The sequence below is a fragment of the Neopsephotus bourkii genome, unplaced genomic scaffold, assembly GCF_033783945.1.
Source record: "Neopsephotus bourkii isolate Nb327-2 ecotype Australia unplaced genomic scaffold, CSIRO-AGI_Nbou_v1 NB_1067, whole genome shotgun sequence".
NCBI lineage: Eukaryota > Metazoa > Chordata > Aves > Psittaciformes > Psittacidae > Neopsephotus > Neopsephotus bourkii.
Window position 1 is genome coordinate 1,127,698 of NW_026901555.1, and position 23,003 is coordinate 1,150,700.

The 23,003-nt window shown below is 43.6% G+C and overlaps 2 protein-coding genes across 3 annotated transcripts in view; one reads left to right on the plus strand and one right to left on the minus strand.

Moving 5' to 3' along the window:
- PAK3 (p21 (RAC1) activated kinase 3) overlaps positions 1 to 23,003 on the minus strand; it is a 171,611-nt gene that overhangs the window by 136,550 nt on the left and 12,058 nt on the right. The gene's annotated exons all lie outside the window — the stretch shown is intronic.
- Positions 2,624 to 23,003, plus strand: part of CHRDL1 (chordin like 1) — a 38,093-nt gene continuing 17,713 nt past the window's right edge. The window contains exons 1-4 of one of the 2 annotated variants that reach the window (XM_061361894.1): positions 2,624 to 3,174; positions 6,032 to 6,178; positions 8,007 to 8,119; positions 11,714 to 11,807. In XM_061361894.1, coding sequence (XP_061217878.1) covers positions 6,082 to 6,178; positions 8,007 to 8,119; positions 11,714 to 11,807 — 304 coding nt within the window. In that variant the 5' untranslated portion in view covers positions 2,624 to 3,174; positions 6,032 to 6,081. The remainder of the gene's footprint in view (positions 3,175 to 6,031; positions 6,179 to 8,006; positions 8,120 to 11,713; positions 11,808 to 23,003) is intronic. The other variant, XM_061361893.1, reaches the window with a different exon arrangement.

Genomic DNA, 23,003 nt, shown 5'->3' on the forward strand with positions numbered 1-23,003 from the left:
ATAGCAACTTTCCCAAGGCACTCTTCAGGCCAAATAAGGAATTTATTTTCAAGGAATCTCTCTGCAAAAGAATTCAGGTCACAGAGTCTATAGAAAATATTTCACTTCTCATTACTACTACACTGACTATGCATAAAGATCACTGCAACGATTACTGTTGGCTTTATCTACACACACTGGACTTCGTATCAGCCCAGAGAAGGAAACTAATGTGGTGAGTGCTGAATAGAGGCAGTCTGACAGAGGTGGGCAGCTCTGCTGGGTAAGCTGCTCTTGAGGATGTCGACACAGTAAACTTGAGCTCTGCCAGGCCCAAAGCGGCACCAAAGTGATGTGGGTGCTATAAAACCAAACTATCAAGCTTGCCTACAAGAAGCCATGGATTCCTACTCACAGAGATCTGCAAAATCTTTTCTAATGCAAATTTGGGTTTGAGTAACACTGAAGCAAACAGATACTCATAATCCCCAGGATGCTTCTGAGAAAGACACCATATGTATGTTCACTTTGGCCACCATTATCCATAAGGACAATGAAGACAAAGCTTCTAATCACTGACATCACCAACAGAAAAAAACCCTCACAGATAAGCGACCCAGCATGGAGAACCCAGCCTTCATCCAACTGCAGTAACACAGGAATTCGGGAAATCAAACCATTTGATTTTGGACCACTGGAATTTGGACCCCTGTGCAATTCCCCTTCTCTATAAAGAAATGTCATTTTAATGACATCACTAAGGGCATTTTAATATCTCATTAACTCCTCTGAAATCTGGTGCTATGCCAATTTAGCTCCAACATGTAGGGAATAGATTGATTTTTGAATTGGAAGTAAAACTACCATGTACAGACTCATCAGCAGAACCTCAGCCTCCTGTAAGGACCGCAGGACAGAAGTGCAGAGCTTCACTTGTTGCTGCACTAAAGCCAGGAAGCATCCCTGACGAGACAGTCTCACTGAAATTTAGAGCTATCAAAGGATGTACACAATCTACTGCATCCTGCTGGACTCTTCCAGTACCAAACTCCTTTCCTTTCACAGTATGATCCCTATTTCATTTTACTTCATTTACCTTTGGTGTCACACCCTTTGCTTCTACATTTCCTGCTGGTGTATGAATTCAGTTCCTGAGACAGGACTTACTACTACTCCCACAGCCTGTGGGCTCCCAGGTAGCCAAAGGCAGCTCCAAGGGAAGTCCCTCCATCCTGTGACCATGTCAGTGGGAAGACTCCAACTGGGTTTGGGTCTAGCTCTTTGCAGAATGCAATAGGGGTGGTTCAGTCACAGATCTGGGTGCAGATGTTATTCATACACAGGTTATCTCACAGGCTGAGCCTGCCCAGTCTAACCCAGTACATCTAATGGAACACCACCACTACGACCCCACAACTTAGAAGTATGTGTGTACATGTTTACATCTTCTCTCCATGAGCATGGATATATACTTGTGCAGGACCAGAGCTTGCACAGCTCAGATTCCTGGCCTACAAGTGTGAATTACTGTCATATTTCTGATTCAAAGTCACCATTTGTTTTTCCATTTGCCCATTTCCATTCACACAAAATTATCCCTAATTCACTTCCAAACCTATCAGCCTGCAGCAGTAGCCACCACATTCAGGACTAAGAGCTTTAAGTGATGATTTCTCTTTGGAACAGGGATTAAAGCAAAGCAAAGCAAAGAGTGGCACAGTGACACAGAAGCAGGCATGGAGCAGTGTTTTCAGAGTGCTTAGCTCCAGAATGCAGTTTCTTTCTCTTTTCCTTTTTTAATATTAGGAGTTATAAAGTCACATTTTACTAACATACAGCCCCCATTCTTCTTAAAGTCACACCACAAAGTCCTTAGTAAGTTAACTGTTCTTTGCTCACGCTAGTGTAAGGTTTCACTGTATGTTCTGTTTTCAGTATTTCATCCCCTAAATTACTATGGAAGAAATTAAAGTTCTGCTCAATTTTCATCCTTCTGAAAAGATCTACCAAGCCTGGGAGGTGTGTGACCTCCCAGCAGTGCTCCCCAAACACCCTGCTCCCAAACTAGGGGAAATAGGTTGTAATTTGTTTCTCCACAGGATGTCTTTTCATACCTCACCCTTTTTCTCAGATCATTTGTCAAGGGTTCACTGATCTCTTCTTATTAGTTACAGGGGCTACAACAAGACAGAAAAAGAATGTTTGACCAAGCATATAATGTCATGAGTCATGGGTTTAATTTAGTTCCACCAGAATCTCAATGTGACCTTGAAACCTTCTAACACAATAAATCAGACCAGAGGGTATCAGCAGAAGGTGGCTGACAAATCCCAGTGGACGCTGACTCCACTGGCCGTGCCCTGGAGGGCACCCCGTGCGTGAAAAGCCCATTAGAGAGCCATGTGGTGTAGAGTCCTCTCCCTACGCAAAGGGCCCACGGGGGTCGGTAACCGAGGCGGTCACCCAGCCCGCAGCGCTGCTTGAAGGCAGATCCCGGCGCGGGTCCCGCAGGTGGTTCCCGCACGGCGGCAGGGGGCAAGGACCCGAGACCCCTCCCGGGATCGCTCCGCTCTCGCCGCCGCCCCCCCCCCCGCCTGCCCTGTCCCCCCCGAGGGGAGCAAACTCCACCCCGAGTCGTGTCAGTCACGCTGCTGTGCCGGGCGGCAGGAGCGGGCGCGGGAGAGGAGGGGGCCGGGGCGGGAGGCGGACCGCCGGGGCGCGGGCTCCTCCACTCCTCCTCCCGCCGCCGCTCCAGTGCCGGCGGGGCTGCGGGGCAGGACCCGCCGCGGAGAGCATCCTCCGGCCGCGGGGCCTCGCTGCGCTCCCCGCTGGGGCAGGAGGTGGTGGCAGGTGTCCCTGCCAGGCAGCCCGGGACCTTGCGAAGCGCCTGCCCTGGGCTTAGCGGATTCCTGCCTCCCGCCCGCCCCATCCCGTCCATCAGGGGACAGAGGGGCTGCCGTCGGTTCCCTCCTTGCCCGCCACTGAGCGAGCGACTGGAAAACCTGAAAGCCCGGGCGAGCTGCGGGAGAAGATTATGGCAACGTGACTGGGAAGCGGAGCCGCCTGGCCGGAGCCCTCCCGTACCCCGGCGGAGCGGAGAGAGCGGAGCCGCGCGGCTCTTCGAGCCGAAGCCACCGTTCGCCGGCAGTCCCCGGGGCCCGCGGCACAGCGGAGCGGCCTCCAGCCCTGCCCCAGGTTAGTGAGCTTTTCTTTCCTAGGCAGGACCCCGGGGGAGGCGCGGTCCCGCTGTCGGAGCTGCGCCCGTGGGCTGAGCGCTGCCCTGGGCTGGCGCCCCCGCCAGCCCTGCGGGGGTCCGGCTTATTCCGCCCGGGCGGTGGTCGGGGCCGGCCCGTGGTCCTGCTTCCCTGCGGAGGCACCGCCGGCACCTGGCCGGGCCCCGCCGTCCGCTCTGCCGAGCTCCGCTGCTCGGAGCGGGGCTCCTCCGACGGCAGCCCTCGACCTGACCCGGGGTTGCGGGGCGCGCCTTGGGCTCGGCGCCCCAGGGACGGCTGTTGTGCTGCAGCAGCGGAGCCAGGCGCCTCTGGCCGCGGCTCGCTTGGACACTCGCCCGCTTAAAAGCACCCCCGACGGCGGACGCGCAGGGATAAGCCTCGGGGCGAGCGGCGGGAGCTGCGTGCCCCGCACCGGAGGGCGGAGGACAGAGCCCCCCGGCGGGCCTGGGCTGAGCTCCCCCGGCCTCGCCGCCCCCCGGCAGCCGCGGTTGGTGTCCCAGCGCCCCGCACAGCCGCTGCCCGCCCCGCGCTGTTCCCTGCTTGCACTAACGGGGGAACGCGACGGGGCCGGGCACTAGCACTTGCGGTCACCACGGCGGGCGCTTTGGAGGGCGAGGCGTTAAACACAGCCCCGCAAGCTGAGTACCTCATGCGAGAAGTGATCGCTTTCATTGTTTCCACCACGCCGAAAACACACCAATAATTAACAGGTTAATCTTAACGGAGATTATTTAAATGCAGGAATATTTTTAGGATGTTGCCCCTTGGGGAAATAAAGGGAGTGTGCTAATAGTGAAAAGTATGTGTTTATATTTGGAGTAACAACAATACAGAAATTAAAGAGAATTAAGAAAGACATCAAAAGTCTCCATCCCGTTTCTGTTATTAACTCCTCCATTTCACATCACTGTGCAGCATTTCTGAGGCTAGGCAATCCAACTTTTAAAATGCTCTTCCTTTTGAATACATGACCTTTGAAATGGAGGGATTTCTGAGCCTTTCTGTTGGAACCAACCAAGCTGGCCAACAGGTAAAGTGCTGCACAAAGGGTAATTGTGCTCCATTTATAAATACGCTTTGCTGAAGCAACCCCCAGGAAGGCCAAAACACTGAAATGCACACAGTTCTGCTAGTCCCAGGATGTGCTACTGTTGTTCTCAGCGTCTGCATGATTCCTGGGACTGAATTACAAGGGTGTAATTTTAAAGGAGTATTTAAAAGCTTGTTTGGCTTTAAAAATGTCCTATGTGATCTGAAGACTTTGAAAGGAAAAAATGACTTAAACTTTTCTTCTGAAATTGGAATATTATTCTCAGCTTCCAAAATAAATGGAAAGTTGTATTTTGTTACTGCACAGGGAGTGGGCTTTTAAAATGGGGTTATTCTTTGGGGTGTTTTCAGATGCAGTTTGCGTTCTTTCGAGTGAGCTGACTGAGCATAGGCAGAGTAGCTGCATAGATTTGGTTAGTTAAGGAGGATGCCCATTCTGGTTGTGGTTTGGGAAGGTAGAGTAACACAAGCCTTGAACAGGAAAGGCAATAAAACCACTCTGATAAAATCAGACCAGCCACCCTTCGCTGCGGGATTCTGGATCTCAACAGCCTCAGTAGGAAGAGTTTCTTTTTAGGCACTGTTAACTTACTGGTGATTTCTCTAAGTTATCTACCACTTGATTTTGAATATACATGTATAAGTTATCATTTCTGCTTCGGTTATCTGTGAGCTGAAACATGCTCACACTTCTATTCCTTATATGAAACCTGAAGAGGTCAAATGACTTCACAAAGCAGATGGTTTATTTTTCCAATAATGAATTATTATAATTATTTTTTTTTGGAAGTTTTGTAAAGCTACTTGTGAATGCACATCAAACTTCTGCAAATCAACCCCCAAGCTTTCTGATGCTATAATTATAGACAGGTGGACTCTGGGAAGAGAATATTTTTGCAGTGAATTCTGATAAACAGTAAAGCATCACCATTTTTCTCAGTTTAGAACCCTCGGTTGGCTGTCAGAAATAAATGAATTCTACTTTAGTCTATTATTTTATGTCTTTTCTTCATTATAAATAACCCACCTTTTAAAGGCAGAAAAAGACAAGAGGAACTGTGCATGCGGCAAGTATGATACCACCTCTGCACCACACAGAGAAGAACACTTTGAGCTTTGACCATATGCCAGGTTTTGACATCAAAGATCTACAGGAATGAAGATTACGTGTCATTCCCCCATTCTACTTTCAGATATCAAGGCCACAGAAGGGAAAACCAATTATACACAATCTCAGAACAATAGTGGTTGGGAGGGGGTAAACGGAGGAGGTGAATAGTGGTGGAAGCCTGTGAGATGTGGGAGGAGAGCTCCCTTTGCCGAGAGCATGGCCAACATGTTGCCCTGAGCAGGGAGTGCCACAGTGAGGGGCCAGTGCACCAGAAATGGCCAAGGTTCATGTTATGCTGAAGCTAACATGTTGCAGTTGACACCTGCATTTCCTCAGTTACATCCAAAAGAGCTACTCCACAAGAACATTTCCCCACTTGGCTTCCTATGAAAGAGATCTTGAAGAATTCCAAAGCCAGATTTCTCTGCTTTTGAATAAAATAAGGACTTTATTAGAAGTAATACCCAATTTCAACCTTCATGGATGGGAATGTAACCTCTTTTCCAAAACTGAAATTATCTGAAGCCAAAGCTGCTTCCATGAAATGAAGATCCATGGTACAGTTTAGGATTTGTGTGTACTGGATGAAATCATGTCAGGGAATTCAAGTATCTTAGAGGATTTTGGTTTCATTAATTTAATCTTTTCTTCCCAACAGCTCAACATTCTCTGCTTTGGAGGTTCTTTCTTTTCCTTTTGTCGATAAAGATGAGAAAAAAGTGGATATTGAAGGATTTTCATTTTATCTTTTGTGGTGTGCTCTGTCTCCTTTTCATAGATGGAAGTAAACTCGAACAAGTAAAACGTAAGTACACTTCAAACAAAGCTGTCACCTTCATCCCAATTTGTCATTTTCCTTCTATTTGACAGAAAAGATCTTCAAACTGGGGTACTGTGTTCAAAACCTTCTAACATTCTTCCTAATCCTGCATTTAGTAGAGTCAGGTCACCCCCACGTTTGGGGCACTTCTTCCTGAAGTTGTACAGGTTTCATTGCATCATAAAGAACATAACACATCAATTGGAGAATCTGTTTTATTTCAAATATCCTGAATCCAGAGAGTGCTTAATTCCATTTTAGTGATCTCTGTAAACATCTGACAGATTATCTGGATTCTGTCCCATGTGTAAGACTATTGTGCTGAAGGTTTCAGCTAGTGTAAAGCTCGTCCAAGACTGTTAGAGTGTGTTCCAAAAACAACCTCATATGAACTGGATTAGATACATCCTTTGAGAAAATTAAGAGTCTAAGCACTGTCAAAAACTTGACGAGGAGAATTGAAAAGAATACAAACAAAACAAAGGGAGTATTTCTACAAAGCCTGTCACCCGTGGGAGATGTTAACACATTTCAGAAAGCATGACAAGGAGGAATAACTACTCAAATAAGACTGCTACAGCCCTGTTACTAGCTCTCTGGACTGCTCTCCTCACCTGCAGGCTGGGTTTTGGCCTTCTTCTTACCAAAGACATTGTTTGCCCTAGAGAAACAGAGTTGTCAGCCTCAATATCAGAAGCTTCTGCTTCTAAGGAAGTAGATGCATTAAGAAAGGAAAAGAGTTCCAAAAAGGCCACCTTTTCCGCTGTACATGCTCCCAAGCAAACAATATGCAGGTATCCCTGGTCATAGAAACCACAGTCGAGAAACTACCAAACTCCATTCATCTGCTTTTTCAGATCCTGCCTTTCATTTGTCATGCTTTAGTGTGAAGTGAAAGCAGACCACTTCACAGTTGCTACTAATAATCCCTGCCTCTTGCTACCTTCTTTTAGCCCAATAAATGTGAAGAATGTCCCTTGCTTGGATTATCACTTGGAAGAAAGGTATTTTGTTTGATACCTTGAAGTATCATCTAGACTGAGGGTAATGAATTAAGCTGAATTTGGACATCATTAAGATAACAGGAAGGAATTCTCTCATGAAAACACATGAGGAACATCCTTTTATTGAAGAGATTTGAGTTTTCAATGTGAGGCTGTAATGTGACAGAGAGAGATAAGGCAGTAATGTCTGATAGGTAGATGGATACCTGCAGAACTGCACCTGCATGATTAGAAATGCTTAATGTACAAAAAGATCTTAAAATACTGTGAATGCTGAAGCATATGTAAGTTAGCACAAGTTGTTCCGAAACACTAGGACAAACCTCTTTTTTATTAGGTTGTTAAAATAGGGAGACACTGAACATGCAGTGTAAATACAGTGCATTTACCTTCCTTTTGCAGACCCCTTGTTCAAAGTCTCTCAGCTGTACAACCTGGGATTTTCCTGAGTTGAGCCAATTGCTTTGGTTTTGCAGTAAAAAGGTTTTGTTTCCTATAAACCCATCTGAGCAATCAAGCACTTTAGTTTTGTTGGGATCTTAGCCAATGTTTTTGCAGCTGAAAGGATAAACTCACCCTGTATGATAGCCATTGTGTCAGCTATTTCAGGAGCTGCAGTTTTGGAAAGATGGGAGACCATGGCATTTATGTTAAGAAGTTAGAGACAACAGTACATGAAATCAAGGACATTTCCATTATGTGATACTCCGGGGAAAGAAAAAGTAGTGTACATAAAACCTAGGAACACTTGGTAAGCACAGAATGGGGACATGCATTCACAGCTCTTTCAATTCTTTACTGCTTTACAGACTCAGATACATACTGCGTGTTTCAAGATAAGAAGTACCGTGTTGGAGAGAGATGGCATCCTTACTTAGAACCCTATGGCCTTGTCTACTGCGTAAATTGTCTGTGCTCAGAGGTAGGATTGCTGAGTTATTCATCCTACAACCACTTCTACATGCTTAATTGACCAGAATCCTTCCTGTTGTATGTACAGTTTGACAAAGCTCAAACCTGTTTGCACTAGTGGGTCATGCTGCAGGAAACAGCAGTTTCAGCAATGTGGATGATTATTCTGTACCTGAATTTGGAGTTGTTTGGATGTATGGACAATGCCTACAACTTCAGAGGCATTTCGACAGTCAAAGCATCTGCTGCCCTAATGTGCTAAAGGAACAGGACTGTGTAACACTGCTTGTAGAAATGTATGAAGGAAGAATTAGATGATGAAAAATGAGAAAAAGGTTTGGGAAGCAGAGAGAATTGAACAGGACATGAAGGGACAGGTCCTTAGGTATCATCAGGTGATGCGTGACATGAAGACACAGCAGCCATAAATCCCCTAGGTATGGCATATACAGCTGGGGGGGGCAGGAAAATGAGGTCAAAGTATGTCCCTTGGAGTACTTTAAAATGACTAAATACGGGGCTCTTAATCAGTAACACATGAGACACTCCAGATGCTGAGTTTTGTCTGCTGTATTTAATGCAGAATAAAGTTTTCTTGGCTATTTCTCCCCTGCAAGTGTAAAATATTGGGCCCTCGTGCAGCATTTGCTCTGAGGGATCTGCTACTACAGTTTAGTGCAGAGATGCACCAACAGTAGCCACACAGGCTTGGCTGCATCTCAGATCTGTGCAGCGGAGAAAAGGCAGTAAAAGAAAAGCAATGTAGTAGGAAGAAAATGAAGTCCTTGATTTTAGCAAAAAGGAGTTTCCACTTACTTCTGCTGATCTGTAAGTGGAAAACCTCCTCAGAATCCATGTGTGGTAAAACATTAAATTGCTGGAAGGCTGTGTCTTGGGTGGGGATGAAATTAACTGGAAACCCTAGAGATCTGGATACAAATCATTGCTCAATGAGTTTTAGGAAGCTGTTAGTCTGGAGGGATGGGAAAGTGCACGGTATGCTCCTGTACAGCACAGGCATACCCCACACATTGTGAGGCTCCAACAAGTGGAGTGTATTTGATTTCTTTCATGACATGAAAGACCAGACTGACAGTTCAGGGCAATAGTGTTAGTAAAGAAGGAAACTGTGGTAATGACCAGTACATGCAGCTCAGAAGTGGTTCTGTACTCTACTTCCTTGTTTGTTCTGTTTTACCTTTGTTGCACCATGAGGGTGCAAAATGTAACTTGGGGTTATTTCAGCAGTGAGGATGCTCTGAGGGATCTCTGGAATGTGATTCTTGTTGCCTGCAAAGACTCCAAATAACAACTGCAGCATCCAGCCATCCATTTGAGCTTTGTCTTGGACAAAAGAAGTGCCCTCAGAACACTGACCTATAGTGAAAGTTCCAGATCATCAGGAAACTCTCAATAATTTATAATTTCAACAAATTAAGTCTAGATAAAGGATTAGAAAATGTGTCATGACACAGCACAAGCACAGACCTTAAACCTAATATTACAGCATAAAAAACACACCCCCAGGGGTCTTTGTCACCAGTAACACCAAAATTTCTTTGCTGGCCTCAAACATCATGATCCATATGATCTCTGCACAAAACAAGTCTTATGAGCCAGGCAACAGACGGAGATCTCTGCTCCATCTCTAAACAACAGCCTGGATGTGACCGTCCATCCCCCCAACACACACTTCTAATGTTAAAGAAAAAGGCAAGACAATTAACTGAACAGAGGCCAAATTATTCAGTTTGGGATTTAAAAAAAAGCTTTCTTGGTGTTGTGTGTATGTAGCATTGTATTTTTACAAGTTATAACTTACATACTTAAACCAGAACAAAACTAAACATAGGCCCGTGTTCTCACCCTGCTCCCCCCTTCTTTTACAAACCCTCCTCCCCACCAGTGCACAGTGGAGACTGTGGGCTGTTACTGTCAGGTATACCAGAACACTCACAATTTGTCATTACTCCCTAAAATACAGCAGCAGCTTGTTGCTTGTCTTCATAGTCAGATCTGCAGACTTCAAGGGTCAAAGTGAATGCTCTCTACAGTTAGTACTGACACCACAGGCTGAGAAAAGGAACTCACTCAGAGTATCTGTGGCAGAAATGCTCATCATGGCCCTGACTCATAGAGGCCTGCAAGAGCTTAAGTCCTGCTCTAGGTGCTTAAGCCCTACTTAGTAGGGTTTGATCTCCCAAGTGTCACTGTGAGTCTAAGACCAGTCTTAGGAAGCACAAGATCCATTGGAATAGTTGTGTCCTGCTGCAACCAGCAGAGCACCGCAGGCAGCACTGAGGAGTGAATCAGTCCTGAAGAACTATCACAGCTGGTCATGCACAGGCAGTAAATGTTCACCTCATCAGATTTCACAGGACTAGTCAGGAAGAAGGGGGTGAGGCCATGGAGCAGGACAAGTAAGCAACATGGAGCCAGGCCAGCAGACAGTTCCAGCCTGTCTTCCACAGGTGCTTTACAGGCTCTTAGGTGATGGTGCACCGGGCAAGGGGCTGCGCACACCAGTGACAGTCTCTATCCCACACAGAATCTACAGCCTAAAATTGCTCCTCCTCTGTAAAATCAGTATATTTAATTTCAATCAGCATTGGAAACAGATGGTGATATCATTTTTGGTGTCTCTTTCCAAAGCAGATGCACAAATGTAGTTTGTGGGTAGTAATGATCTATGATTACAGCCTGTGGTCTACAGAGACTTAGGAGTCAATGGATTATTTTGAAAGAGAAGAAAGAGAGGAAGGCCCATACATACACCATCTAAGGAAGTCTGCATCACTGCTGGAAACATTTCAGTGCTCCAGAAGGCACAGGAAAATGAAGTGGGTTTATTCCTGACACCACCTAAAACTGCAGCCATAGCATAGTATCAGTGTTCATGCTGAAAGATCCTTCTTGCTATAAACATGAGCAACTCAGACCTAAATTAAAAGGATGAATTATAGATGGGAAATGGGAATATGAAATGGATAGTCTTTGCTTGTTACAGACACTGGAGAAAGAAAATTCCCTGTGTTTTAATTATAGATCAAACTTTGATGTGGCCAAATAGAATATGATGTTAATGACATGAATAATGAACACTATTCCCAAGACTTGCTCGTGTTTCTTAGAAAAATGGCTACCTCCCAACTGGTGTTTTTTGTCTGCTGGGGAACCCATAAAATGAAAACAAAAGACACTCCACAGTTTTCAGGAACAATTACAGATGCTATTGTCTCTCGTGGTCTTGAACTAACCCTCAGCAGGGGATACCTCAGAGACCGACCATTCATTATCTGGGTCTCAGTTTTGAAAATGCAATTCCTAAGCATAATCTGCTCAAAAGAAAACCACAGATGATGATTGTTGCAATCCAGTTTTAGGCACTTCCTCTGATTTTAAGGTTTATATAGTTTATATATAAGGTTTTTCTGCTGCATTCTGACTTCCAGCATGAATTCGGAGACAGTGAAACCTGGTGTGAGCGAAATCAGAATGTTGTAGAAATGCATTTAAATAAAGAATATTTGGATGTAGAATAGGGAACACAGAAATTTATAAGGTAGGTTGTTTCATAAAAGTATTGTATTGTGTTCACCTGCAGAATGGAAATGTACTGTGCAGCAGAATAAGATGTCCAAGTCTACACTGTCCTTCCCCTGTGCACGTACCACAGCTGTGCTGCCCACGATGCCCAGGTAATTCCTATTAATGCCATACAGTCCTTGCTGAAATGGTTGTTTAAGATGCTGAGAAACAGCAACTTTAAATGTCTGTGCTGGAAAATGTCTGTGAAGTAAACATCCTTCTGTGTCCATTTAGGTCATGAGAGGCTTGTCCTAGAGGTGGTTTAGGAAATCGGCAAGTATAGATTTGGGAAGGGATCAGGCAAGCTCGCATGTCCAGTCCCCTACAATCTGAGCAGAAGGCAGCAGAAGTTTCATTGGTGGGGTCTATGGACTATCCTCTCCCAACTCCCTCCCTTATCTCTAAACTCCATCGCAATAAAACCCCATCCCACTGATTTCCTAGGTTTCTGCTTTTGGTGCTTTCCCTAAGAGCAGACTGAAATACATGGTTATTTGTAGTGCTTCTCTGTTAACAAGCAGTTTAAAATTGCTGTGGCAAATGTGCATCACTGTACAACTAGTTTGGTAACATTTGCCTTTTACATCTCAAATCCAGGCATAGCTTCATAATTAGTAGAGACTGTTGTAAATCATAGAAGCAGTGCTGTAGGAGTTTATGACTATATAAATCCAATGGGATACTGTATAGTAAATTTCTCCAGACTGTACATTTATTATATGCTCATTATTAAGAGCCACTGTATGAAAGAGACTAAGCAGGATCTTTCATGAGGCTGTTACAGCATTCCCGACATGGCCTAATGGCTGGTAGATTTGAATGGAGCTTTCCCTTAAATGTCTGTCTTAGTGGCACCCCTCATTTCCACTTATAAAAGAGTATTCATGCAGCATCATAGAAAGGGTTTATTTGACTTTCTCCAGAGAGTTTCATTGTCTGAGGAAAACAGACAGCTGTTCCCTGACCAAAACCTGGGAGCAGTACCCAGTGGTGAGTGCACAAGCAGTCTGCTGTTCAGCTGGGACTGGAGTGTGTTCATTGCACTTACTGGAAAATAAATGACACCAACCCACCAGCTGGATTCATCTATCCTGACAGTCATGTACATCTGTACATAAGATGGCCATATCAGATTCTGGTCTAGGTATCCAGAATCCTTTTCCGATCAGTGATGAGGAAAAAACATTTCAAGTGCACAATTCATCTAATGTTATGGTGCCACTCTTGGTATAGAATCCTAGAAAGGCTTGGTTTGGAAGGGATATTAAAACCCCAACTAGTTCCAACCCCCTGCCATGGGCAGGGACACCTTCCACTAGACTAGGTTGCTCAGACACATTCTGCTTGTGTCCTGGAATGAGCTTCATCCCATTCAACTTCAGAGCTAACATTCTGGCATCTAGTTGATGGTACAGTTTTATCTATGATGGTCTAATACATAGGCAAGAAGGTTTGTAAGGTAGTGTGCTTTACTTGACTAACTAGTAGCATTAGATTAAATGGTAGGATGCTGGGAACATAAACCCCTCTTCTGTCTTCAGATCAAAAGAAGGGCTAGTGTGCCCCTGTGCACCAAATCTGGTCTGGTTTTCCAGCTAATCTAAGATTCAGTTGAGAAGGGAATCATGTAGATACCCCTCACAGCTGTTGGAAATGTGCTGTCCCAGAAGGTGATTCAACCTGTTACCAAGAATAAGAAGTTTCCCCTGGAGATGCCCATCTCTCCACTGATTACTGAGGGAGCACAAGCAAATAGCTGACACTAGATTCTCACTTTTTTTGACATCTTAAGTTAAACCACAGCAATCCCACTCAGTATGAGACTGGCATTTGGGGTCAGGAACTTCCTTCTGTTTTAAACATCTCTGTACAGTATTTAGTATAGAAACAAATGCTTCAGAGTGACTGGGTTTGCTTCAAGTGCTCTTTGGCACTGCACTGTTTGGCTGTTTCCTGTTTATGGGACTGTAAATGTGATACCTATCAAGATTTTAAAACATTCTCCAGTGACCTAGTAAGGAAGAGTAAACTGTAAACTCTCAAATCCTAATCAAGTGGAGTTCTTGCTGTTCACAGTCTTCAGGTAGAATTTTGTACTGTGTGTTTAAACTGATAAATGCAGAAAATTACCAGAATGAGCCTTTCTTGAATTGTGATCCATTATCTTCTCCTACATGCTCCTAGAATACATCTATAGTCTATCTGCTACGTATCAAATGAATTTAATATGCAAGTTAAATTGCTGGCTGGGCATCACCTCATTAGAAATTAAAGTCCCACTAAGGTCTATTTTTTCCCTAATTGAATCCATAATTCAGATGGAGTTGCACTGATGTCAGGCAAAAGAGGCCAGGAATCTCCTGTGATTTCAGGGGTTATTTGCATTCTGCTTGCTGCAGTGATTATGTATATTGTATTTGGTGTTCTATCTTCAGTAGTAATGTTCATGCCTGATCTGAAAAGGAATCTCAAGCATTCTTGCACATCTTACGCTAGCTTCCATTCCTATGTGTCTGGCATACAATGTCTTCTGTGCAGCACTTCAGAATAAGCTGGAATTTCACTTCTCTGATTTCCCAGGTTATTCTTTAATGGAAGGTGATAGAGCTCTGGCCATTAGCAACCCATTCGAATGACTATAACTACTCATTATATTCTGTCACGTAAGTTTCCCCTCTGTTTCTCAAGCTCATTTCAGAAAGTAGTGCTACTAAGAGTGACTTTGGGCTCTTCCTCCTGCCTTTCTGCAAGAGTCAGAGTGTAGCCTTGTAGAGTGTAACTGCCCGAATAACTGCCTCCTTATTTAATGAAGCAGAGGTAATGCCAGGAGGCAGCAACTTTCATTGGAAACTGAACTTCATAACTACCTAAGCGGAGGAGCTGTTGAAGGGATTCCTTTGAGAAAAGTTGGCACCACTCTCCCCTTGGAATTCATGTCTCCTGCATCCATAGTGACACTGGACTTGCTGACACAAAGAGATGCAGTGTTTGTATCCTGTCTCCCTGGCACCAGCCACCATGAATCTTAAGTAGTTGTCAGACATATGTTATGAAGCATCTTCTACTTTTCACCAGTGGTTCAGTCCTATCAGCTTCTATCACAGATTCACGGCTGACCTTTTTTTGTCTTAAGCGTTTTTCTAGCACCCATGTCTTGTATAGAACGAGATACTCCTCCCTTTTGCAACTCTGTAAAGTATTTTATTATCTGAATTAGATTCTTGTCATCACACCTATGTAACCAGAAGTACTAGGTTCACATTCACTGGGATTCTAGGGAGACCCAAAAGGACATCACATCCCTTCCACATCAGGCATCATCAGGGGAGAAGTGCTTTATAGAGTCAAGGAGAGAATTCAGTAGTACTTAGAGCTGGATTAACTCTGAGTTAGAGTGGGCTTCAGACCTCTTGCCTCCTGTCATGAAAATAAGCTTCATGGACAAGTTCTTGAAGCATTTAGCTGCAGCTGGCTTTCCTTTATGGCGCTACTATGGATGGAGCCCTTACAAATGGAACATTTATTGTAGATTGTATCATTGCTACATGAAATGATTGCAAATCAAAGCATTCAGAGTCTAGTTAAAGAGCTAAAATTATTGAGTACACTCTGGAATATGTAAATCTAAGATAGGGGAAGCTTACATCAGAAGCAAAAAGGCACAACTGCAGGAGTCAGAAAGAGTTTCCATATTGCACTTGCTGGTTTGATTTCTCAGCAGATAAGACTGCACACTGATGCATGAAGCAGCCCATCTGGCTCTAGTATTTTTAGTTAGTTGATGCCCCAACTAAACACACTGGCTTCCAAGAGCATTCATGATTAGTAACACATCTAAGTTTAAGCTCCTTTGGTACTATGATGTTTCTGTATCAAATTCAAATCACTTTTCTGATGTACTTTTCATTGTTCTTTAGAGATTTAAATAACAACAAAATGCCAAGTTGTACCTATATACAAAGCTGGACTGAATACGGAGATGGACCAGACCAGGTATTACAACAGTGGTCTGAGAACATCACCTGAACAGCTATGTCTGCATGGCAGACTGCAGCGTGACTGCAGCGTGCAGATACTTTATCTTTGAGCTGGCTATTTCAGCTCCTGGAAGCAGCCTAGTTAGGACAGTGCAGAACTCCCCACAATGCAAAACTTGCTTAAGAAGCAGGAAAAATGTGCCTGCAGTGAGCTCAGTGCTGCCTTCTCACAATTCCTTTCAGGAACTCAGCTAGTCCAGGTAACACATTGCACTCTGTAGTGTTGATACTCTTACAGACTCAGCCTTGCCAAGGTGCTGAGCATGTGCAGCTCCTGCTGGCCTGATACACATATGTATGTATACATGTATGTATAAACACAGAATACTATATATAATATATATATGTAATACAATTCATCTTGCACTGAATTACAGCCTAAATCTCCCACCTGAGTAGTTGGAATGCTCTGGTGGAATGATTTTCCACTGCAGAATGTACACACAATAACCCATTTGGTGAAAGAGGTTTTGGGTTCCACCCAGCTCACACACCAGAGTTCCAGGCTCTCAGTTCCAATGTTCTCACCCTTCCATTCATAAGAACCCAATCTAGATCACAAATATTCGTGGGATGGAGGAAGGCATATTGTGCCCAGGTCCTCCTTTCTGTATACGGTTCTTGTTGCTACCGCCCACCCTTCTCATATCACTGAGAAACTCATGGCTCAAGATCTCACCGAAGTTACAAGGAGTTTTAATTGCCTTAAATAGATGGGTGTGAGGCCTGAGTAGGAAAGAGAAAAACCCCATAGTATGGTAATACTAAGAGATGTTCAGCTGGTCTCTCACTGGGCACATACTGTTTTCTGTGCTGTTAGTAAAAGAACAGTTGTTACCGCCCATATAAAAAGTATCACTGCTGACTGATGCTACACCTCTGAATTAAAGTCAGAAATACTTTATATCCTGAATTCCAGACTGAAAACAGGCCATTGTAGCAATACTCAAGATCAAGAATTTTTATGAGTAACCTGGCAAAGGGCATACCATCCTTCTAAAAGTTGTGCCTGAACCAATACACATGGTTCAAACACCCAAATACCTCATGAGAATTTGGAGATTGATGCAGACTTCACATATGACTTGTGAAACATCAGAACTCTCCACTGTCCAAAAGATCAGATCCCTGTCCTAGCATCAAAGATCTCCCAAGGTTCTTAACCCCGACAAGCTGCAAACACAGAAACACTTTTCCTTTCTGAGTGTTAATCCCTCTATTGCCTAAGTCCCCAGGCAGTAGAATTTCTTCATGAACTGTGCTGCCAAAACACCCACTTACCATCTTATCCCATCAAAAGATTTAAGACCATTGGTCATGCAGCAGTCTAAACAATCTCTGAGCTTGTGATTTCCTTTCTCTTATATAATGGTGAAAGGATTAAGGAAGAAAGCCACAGGAAGATTCTCATGAGAATGATATGCAGGAACTACTTCTTTCTTCCATGATTCTTACTCAAATTTGAACTTGACAGTAGTCAACATTATAGCTACTGAAAGTTGACACATGCTGTATTTTGAGACAACAATAAAAATAAGGGCATTTTACAAAGGTGCCTCCTAAAGACGTAGATGTACTCTGGGAGATGGACACAACAGAGCAATAACAACTGTCATTTTATGAAAGACCTGATAAATCATGGAGAAATCTTATAAAATCCATCACTTGTGGAGAACAACAAGAGCCTGTGAGTAATTTTGATACTGAATTCTTTGTCCCTTACACACAGCTGATGGGAGTACTGTGCCATGACACACGGCACTCTGGGCAGCAGGGATTAAGGGATGGTGGAGGATAGTCACTGTGTAAATCATTGATTGAGAATGGTTGAATCTTGGCAGAAATGTTCAGATGAAAGAAAATCAAGAGCAGCACAAGCCTCAGGAGTGATGCACGGTGTATAACAAGTTCTTAACCACCTCAGGAATGAGTCCTACAAGGATTTTCTTCCTGACACCAAGGAATAGACAGCTGGCACTTAACTAACAGTCCACTGATACAAGTATGGGTATGGGCTATAGGCACATCTCAGATTGTAGAAATACTGGTCATGTTCTCAGCATCCTGCCCACTTTACCACAGGTCTGACATGAGCCTCAGTTCACGGAAGAAATTCTGCATACTCAGCTCCCTTTCAGTGTTCACCCCTAACTTCCCCTGTTCTTTACCTCAGTGTCTGCTTCTCTGGAGACCTCTAAGCCATGCTGCTCACTCCCTGCAGGCCCAGCACCCTTCACTGCCCACCTCTGCACTTCTCAGACTCTCTGAGTCTCATGCTCTGCCTGGGAAGATGGGAAGCCAGGAGGAAGCAGGGTTGGGCTAGGTTAGTACTTGGATGGGAATCAGGGAGTCTCGGTTGATGCGATATTGCTGCTGGTGCAGTGTTATAGTCACGATTGGCAGTTGTTCTTCGACCTTCATCAACCCCACAACAGAAGGATCCTCTGAGAGACCAGGCAAGGTGGACTGCTGCTTGGTTTCCTCTGTCTCCAAAGCAGCAATACCAAAAGCCCATAGGTACCCTTTTGGGTCTTTGAAGCACCCTCTGCTGAGGTAGTCTATGCCGAGGAAGCATGTAGCCTCTGGACCACTCACAGTGGGGTGCTTTTGCCACTTCCTCCCAGTCAGGCTGATTTCAGCCTCCAATACAGTCAAGCCTTTGAGCAAATTAAACGAGATTGAAAATAACCTGTGAGCCAAGCTCTCAAGCTCTCAGCAGTCACAGTGCAGGAGATGGTGTAACAACATACCCAGCAGCTGACAGTAATAACTACAGAACTACTTGCTAGTGTCTATTGATAAGAGCAAGCTTCAGTTTTTTCCAGTCTGCATCTGGTTCCTGTGGAGGTACCACAGAATTACAGAGCTGTGCTTTTTTTATGGTTACTTCACATCTACAAACAAGGTGGATACTCATATCTGGAACATGAAAGACTCGCCAAATGTTACACAGCACTAGAGATTAGTAAAATGTTCTGGGTTTTGTATAGTCCCAACAATGAGTAGCTGTTAAATAGTGCAAATAAATGGTTTATTTGGAAGTAAATTTGATTTGGAAATATAATGATAGAGGGATTCTTGGGAAAAGTCTTATTTTTTTTCCTACTGATGTGTGCTCAGATAATTCCTTTTGGTTTATGATTTGCCTTTGTTACCAGCTTCATAAGGAATGTTTGGCAAACCAGACTCAGGTCATCACCTGCTTCCATTCTGCTTTTCTGACCATAAAAACTCAAACAATCTATCTGCAAATGATCTGCAGATAAAAATGCACTGAAAAAATACACATCTTCCCACATGGATGACAAACTTAGAACTTCCATTCCTTGGACTCACATGACAGGATAGGATAGGCTGCTCAGAAGTTTTCCAAGATGACTTCCAAGGGCTTCAGAGATGCTTCAGGGAAGACTCAAAGTGCACCAAAGCTTTACTCAATTTGTTTTGTTGGCTGGGAAAATGATTGGTAGATTCATATAATAATTCAACCTTAGAGCAGGAATTAAAATGGAGCAACCTAGAAAGTGTTTTATGACTCCTTCAGAGTTGCTGGGCAATTTTTTATGCCACTATAAAAGAAAACACAGGAAATTAAGCTGCAGAAAAATATATTAAAATAATGTGAAGAGCTTGACTTTAGCCCAAGAAAGCTAAAAAACAACCGAATGTTTAAACTGAAACTACATCTTTGCCTTGAATCTGTCTGAAAGCTCATAGTGTCTAGATAAGGTGCTACTAGTTCCTTCAAGCAATGGGTTTCATGCACTTTGGCTGTTGTGATTACCTCTGAATTACCCTGGCGTTTTTAAAGCTTAACCTGGCCCTTGAAGTTATTTTAATGTAAAGCATTTTGTGGCTTATTATTTTTGACACCTGCACCTCGGAGAGGAACATACGGATTTTGTTCAGAGCTTGTGTTTGCAGTTTTTGGATGGTGCACAACTTTTCAATCCAAATTTACTGTCAGCCTCAGCCACTGCTTTAGAAACAACATCCTTGCACTGTTTCTGTTGTTTTTTAAAGGGACCTTCACACATCATCTATGATTCTTTAAATCACAGATTCATAAGTTGGACTGTGATGCATGACTGAGGGAGAGAAGGCAGAATGTAGATGGACTGAGGGTTGATCCATAGTTTACTGGAGTCAATCAACAGATTTCTATTAGCTTGGCTAGGTTTTGCACTCAGCCTTCTATGAAAACAGATGCAGTTACTGACTGTGATATAGTCCCTTCCCTAGAAATGTTGAGGAGTATGGTTGAAATATGACACAGAAGATGAAAGAGGAAACTGCCTTTATGCTGTACCACACAGAGTAGGTGTTTGGGCCAGGCTCCAAATCTATGTAGTTCAACGGACTTCAGACCTTGAGGTGACACATTCATGGAGAGCAGAAACAGAAGTAGGGGAAAGAAATTAAGCAAAGGAATTTTCAATAGGAAAAAAATCCATTTGCTTTTTTATGCTGTACTGTAATCCCTCAGTGACCTTTAGCCACAAAGGTTATTTAAAATAATACTTGGTGATCTCTAGGAGATAACCTTGCACTGAAACAGTATTATAGGTTTTCTCTGTCTCTGGTTCCTGTATTCTCATGAGATGATCATAGAATTAAGTAGGTTGGAAAAGACCTTTAGGATCATCAAGTCCAACTGTAAGACGAATCAGGATTTAGTTCTGGTCATGAAGCAGATTATTTGTGTTTCACCCCTCTTAACAACTCTTGACAGGGTAAGATCATTAACTCTCTCAGCAGCTGGTGCCTTTGCCCTTGCAGCAACCAGTTTACAAGAGCAGTTTGTCCCACCACAGGTTGATGACACTCAGTTGGTTCAGTCCTGAAGCTGTCCTGGGAGCAGGTCAGGAATATGTAATAACGGAGGTGATGGTGCTGACAGGTTTCCTGCCTTTCTGAGGCACATGTATGAAAGAGGCCTCCACAAAAAAGTTTGGTAAACTTCTGGGAAAAGCCTTATGAGTTATCCCAGGTCACCATGACACTTGTCCCACAATATCCCTTGCTTCCTGTAATACAGAGATTCCCTGGCTTTGCTGTTTTCTTTATCCCCTCTGCCTTTGGCCCCTCTTACCACGTAGCCCCAGCATGGCAAACTCATGCTAAGGTGGCCAAAATATGATCATTAATTGAATCTCCAAGTACAAAACAGACCTACTGCTGTTACTGTACTTTAGTGTCACTGGAACTGCAGGAAAATAGTCAAGTGCTCTGTGTTATATAAAGCACTGCTATTTGTTCATGAAACGCACTGCATAAATAGAAAAAGTATAATTTATGTGATCTTTTTTCCATATAAACATAAGGACCTTTTTTAAAAGAATCCTTATTTTAAAAATCTCTTTTGAAAACAGAGTTTGGTTTGAACACTAACAGCGAGGTTAGTTCAATCAACAGAGTTGTTCCAGATTTATTCAACATAACTATGATCAAGATCTCTGCCACCCTCTAGCAAGCTGCATAATCTCTTTCTGCAAGATGCTTTTCTCACCTCTTTAACTCTTAGGCTGCTCTGGTTTGAATTTGTAAGGATCAGATTATCAACACATATTTATTCCTCCACTCCAAATACGTGTCTCATACTGAATAGCTGTTTCTTATATATGTGTAATAGAGGGAAAGGCCTAACATGGAGGATTTCTGCCTGGAGGTAGGCTTCTTTATCTTTTGCTTGGAATGTTACTAGCACTTAGATTTCTCCAGGACTGGGAAGAGCTTTGGCTGAACCCACTGGAACACGGACACCAAGGTAGCAGGGGTCACAGGACTCACTACAACTTCTCAGTGCTCTGATTGCTGAGGTGAAAGGAGGCGAGTTGAGATACTCCTAATCAGAGCAGCTCTACAACACCTCACATCTATACATGCTTATCTAGCTGTCACAGCGTCTGTTGCAGAAACAGGAAGAGGAACATCCTGCTTTAAAGTTGGAGAGAGGAGTTCAGCCCAGGTCCCCTTGCAAAGCGAATTTGGAAGTGATTAGATCCGCTTGCTCTGTGCTGCCTGCTTGTGTTGGACAGTGTGTACCTGTGCTGATTCAGCTTTCATAACATTTTCAGTGAGCAAAACAGAGGGAAGTACTCTCATACTCATCATGTTCGCATATTTCAAAGAAGTGTGGATTATTTTGACCTTCGTAATTGCTCTTTATGTGTTGCTTCTAATAGTTAGCCTGCAACTCTTATGTCCATTTTAAATGTCAAGGCAATAATACAGCCTCACATGATGATACGTTACAACTTGGGGTGACCTGATTTCTGTACAGAAGCAGTGTGTGAGATGACCGGGTAGCTGGTGTCCAACAACAGTTTCCTGCACTAGGAGACAACCTAGAGAGCTTTGAACTACCTGTTACAACTAAACTGACTCTCCCAATTGTTTTCAGTAAGTAGCAAAACTCACTGGGAATACAGGTGAATATTCAGGAGAGATGCCAGTGCAAGTGGTTGCCCCAGAGTTAGTTAACTGCTTGTCTAGTAAATAAGGATCCAAACCCAATCCAAACTGAAGATTAGTCTCTTGGTCTGTACATGCTTATGCTCTGTGTTGATTCAGAAAACGTGTTTCATAAAATCCTCTCTGGATTGAAAGCATAATCTATCATCTTTACTTACAAAAGACCAGAGACTATCTGCAAAACAGTTCCCCGTATGGGAAGTTTCTTAAGACATTAGTCCTCATGATTCATTTCATATTGTTTAGCACTTGATTGTTTTTATAAGGGTGGTTAATAAACCAGACAAACTGCAAAGCCCATGCCAGGCTGAGCGTTTCTGCTTGCTGTTAGAGCCTGTCTTCTTCAGTAATGACACAAGGTGATTCTGAATGTTGCAGTTTAAAAATAGTTCCTAAGTCAGCAAGCCAAGAGTCTGTAGGTTTTTTAAAACAGTGATCTTTGCCAGATGTTCTGATACTAAAATAAGCAGTAGTGAGAGTGTTAAGTACTAACAAGTATGGACAGAATATTGTGCAAGAAAGTATCTCATGGAGATGCAGTAAAATCCCACAGACATTTCCTGAGATGCTGAGATGTAGCAGCAGCATGAGCTCTGCCTGCCCACCTTCCTCTTCCAGTCTGTCCAGTCTCCATTACAGGAGGACACTCAATCTCCACTTCAACCTATTACTGGATGCAGATCAGTAAAACTGAGCATAATGACTCTTGGATGCTTGGTCTCCTTGTCCACGATGTCGAAGACCACCCAATAAGCAACTGTTTTTCTTGTCTTGAAGGTCAGATGTCACATTATA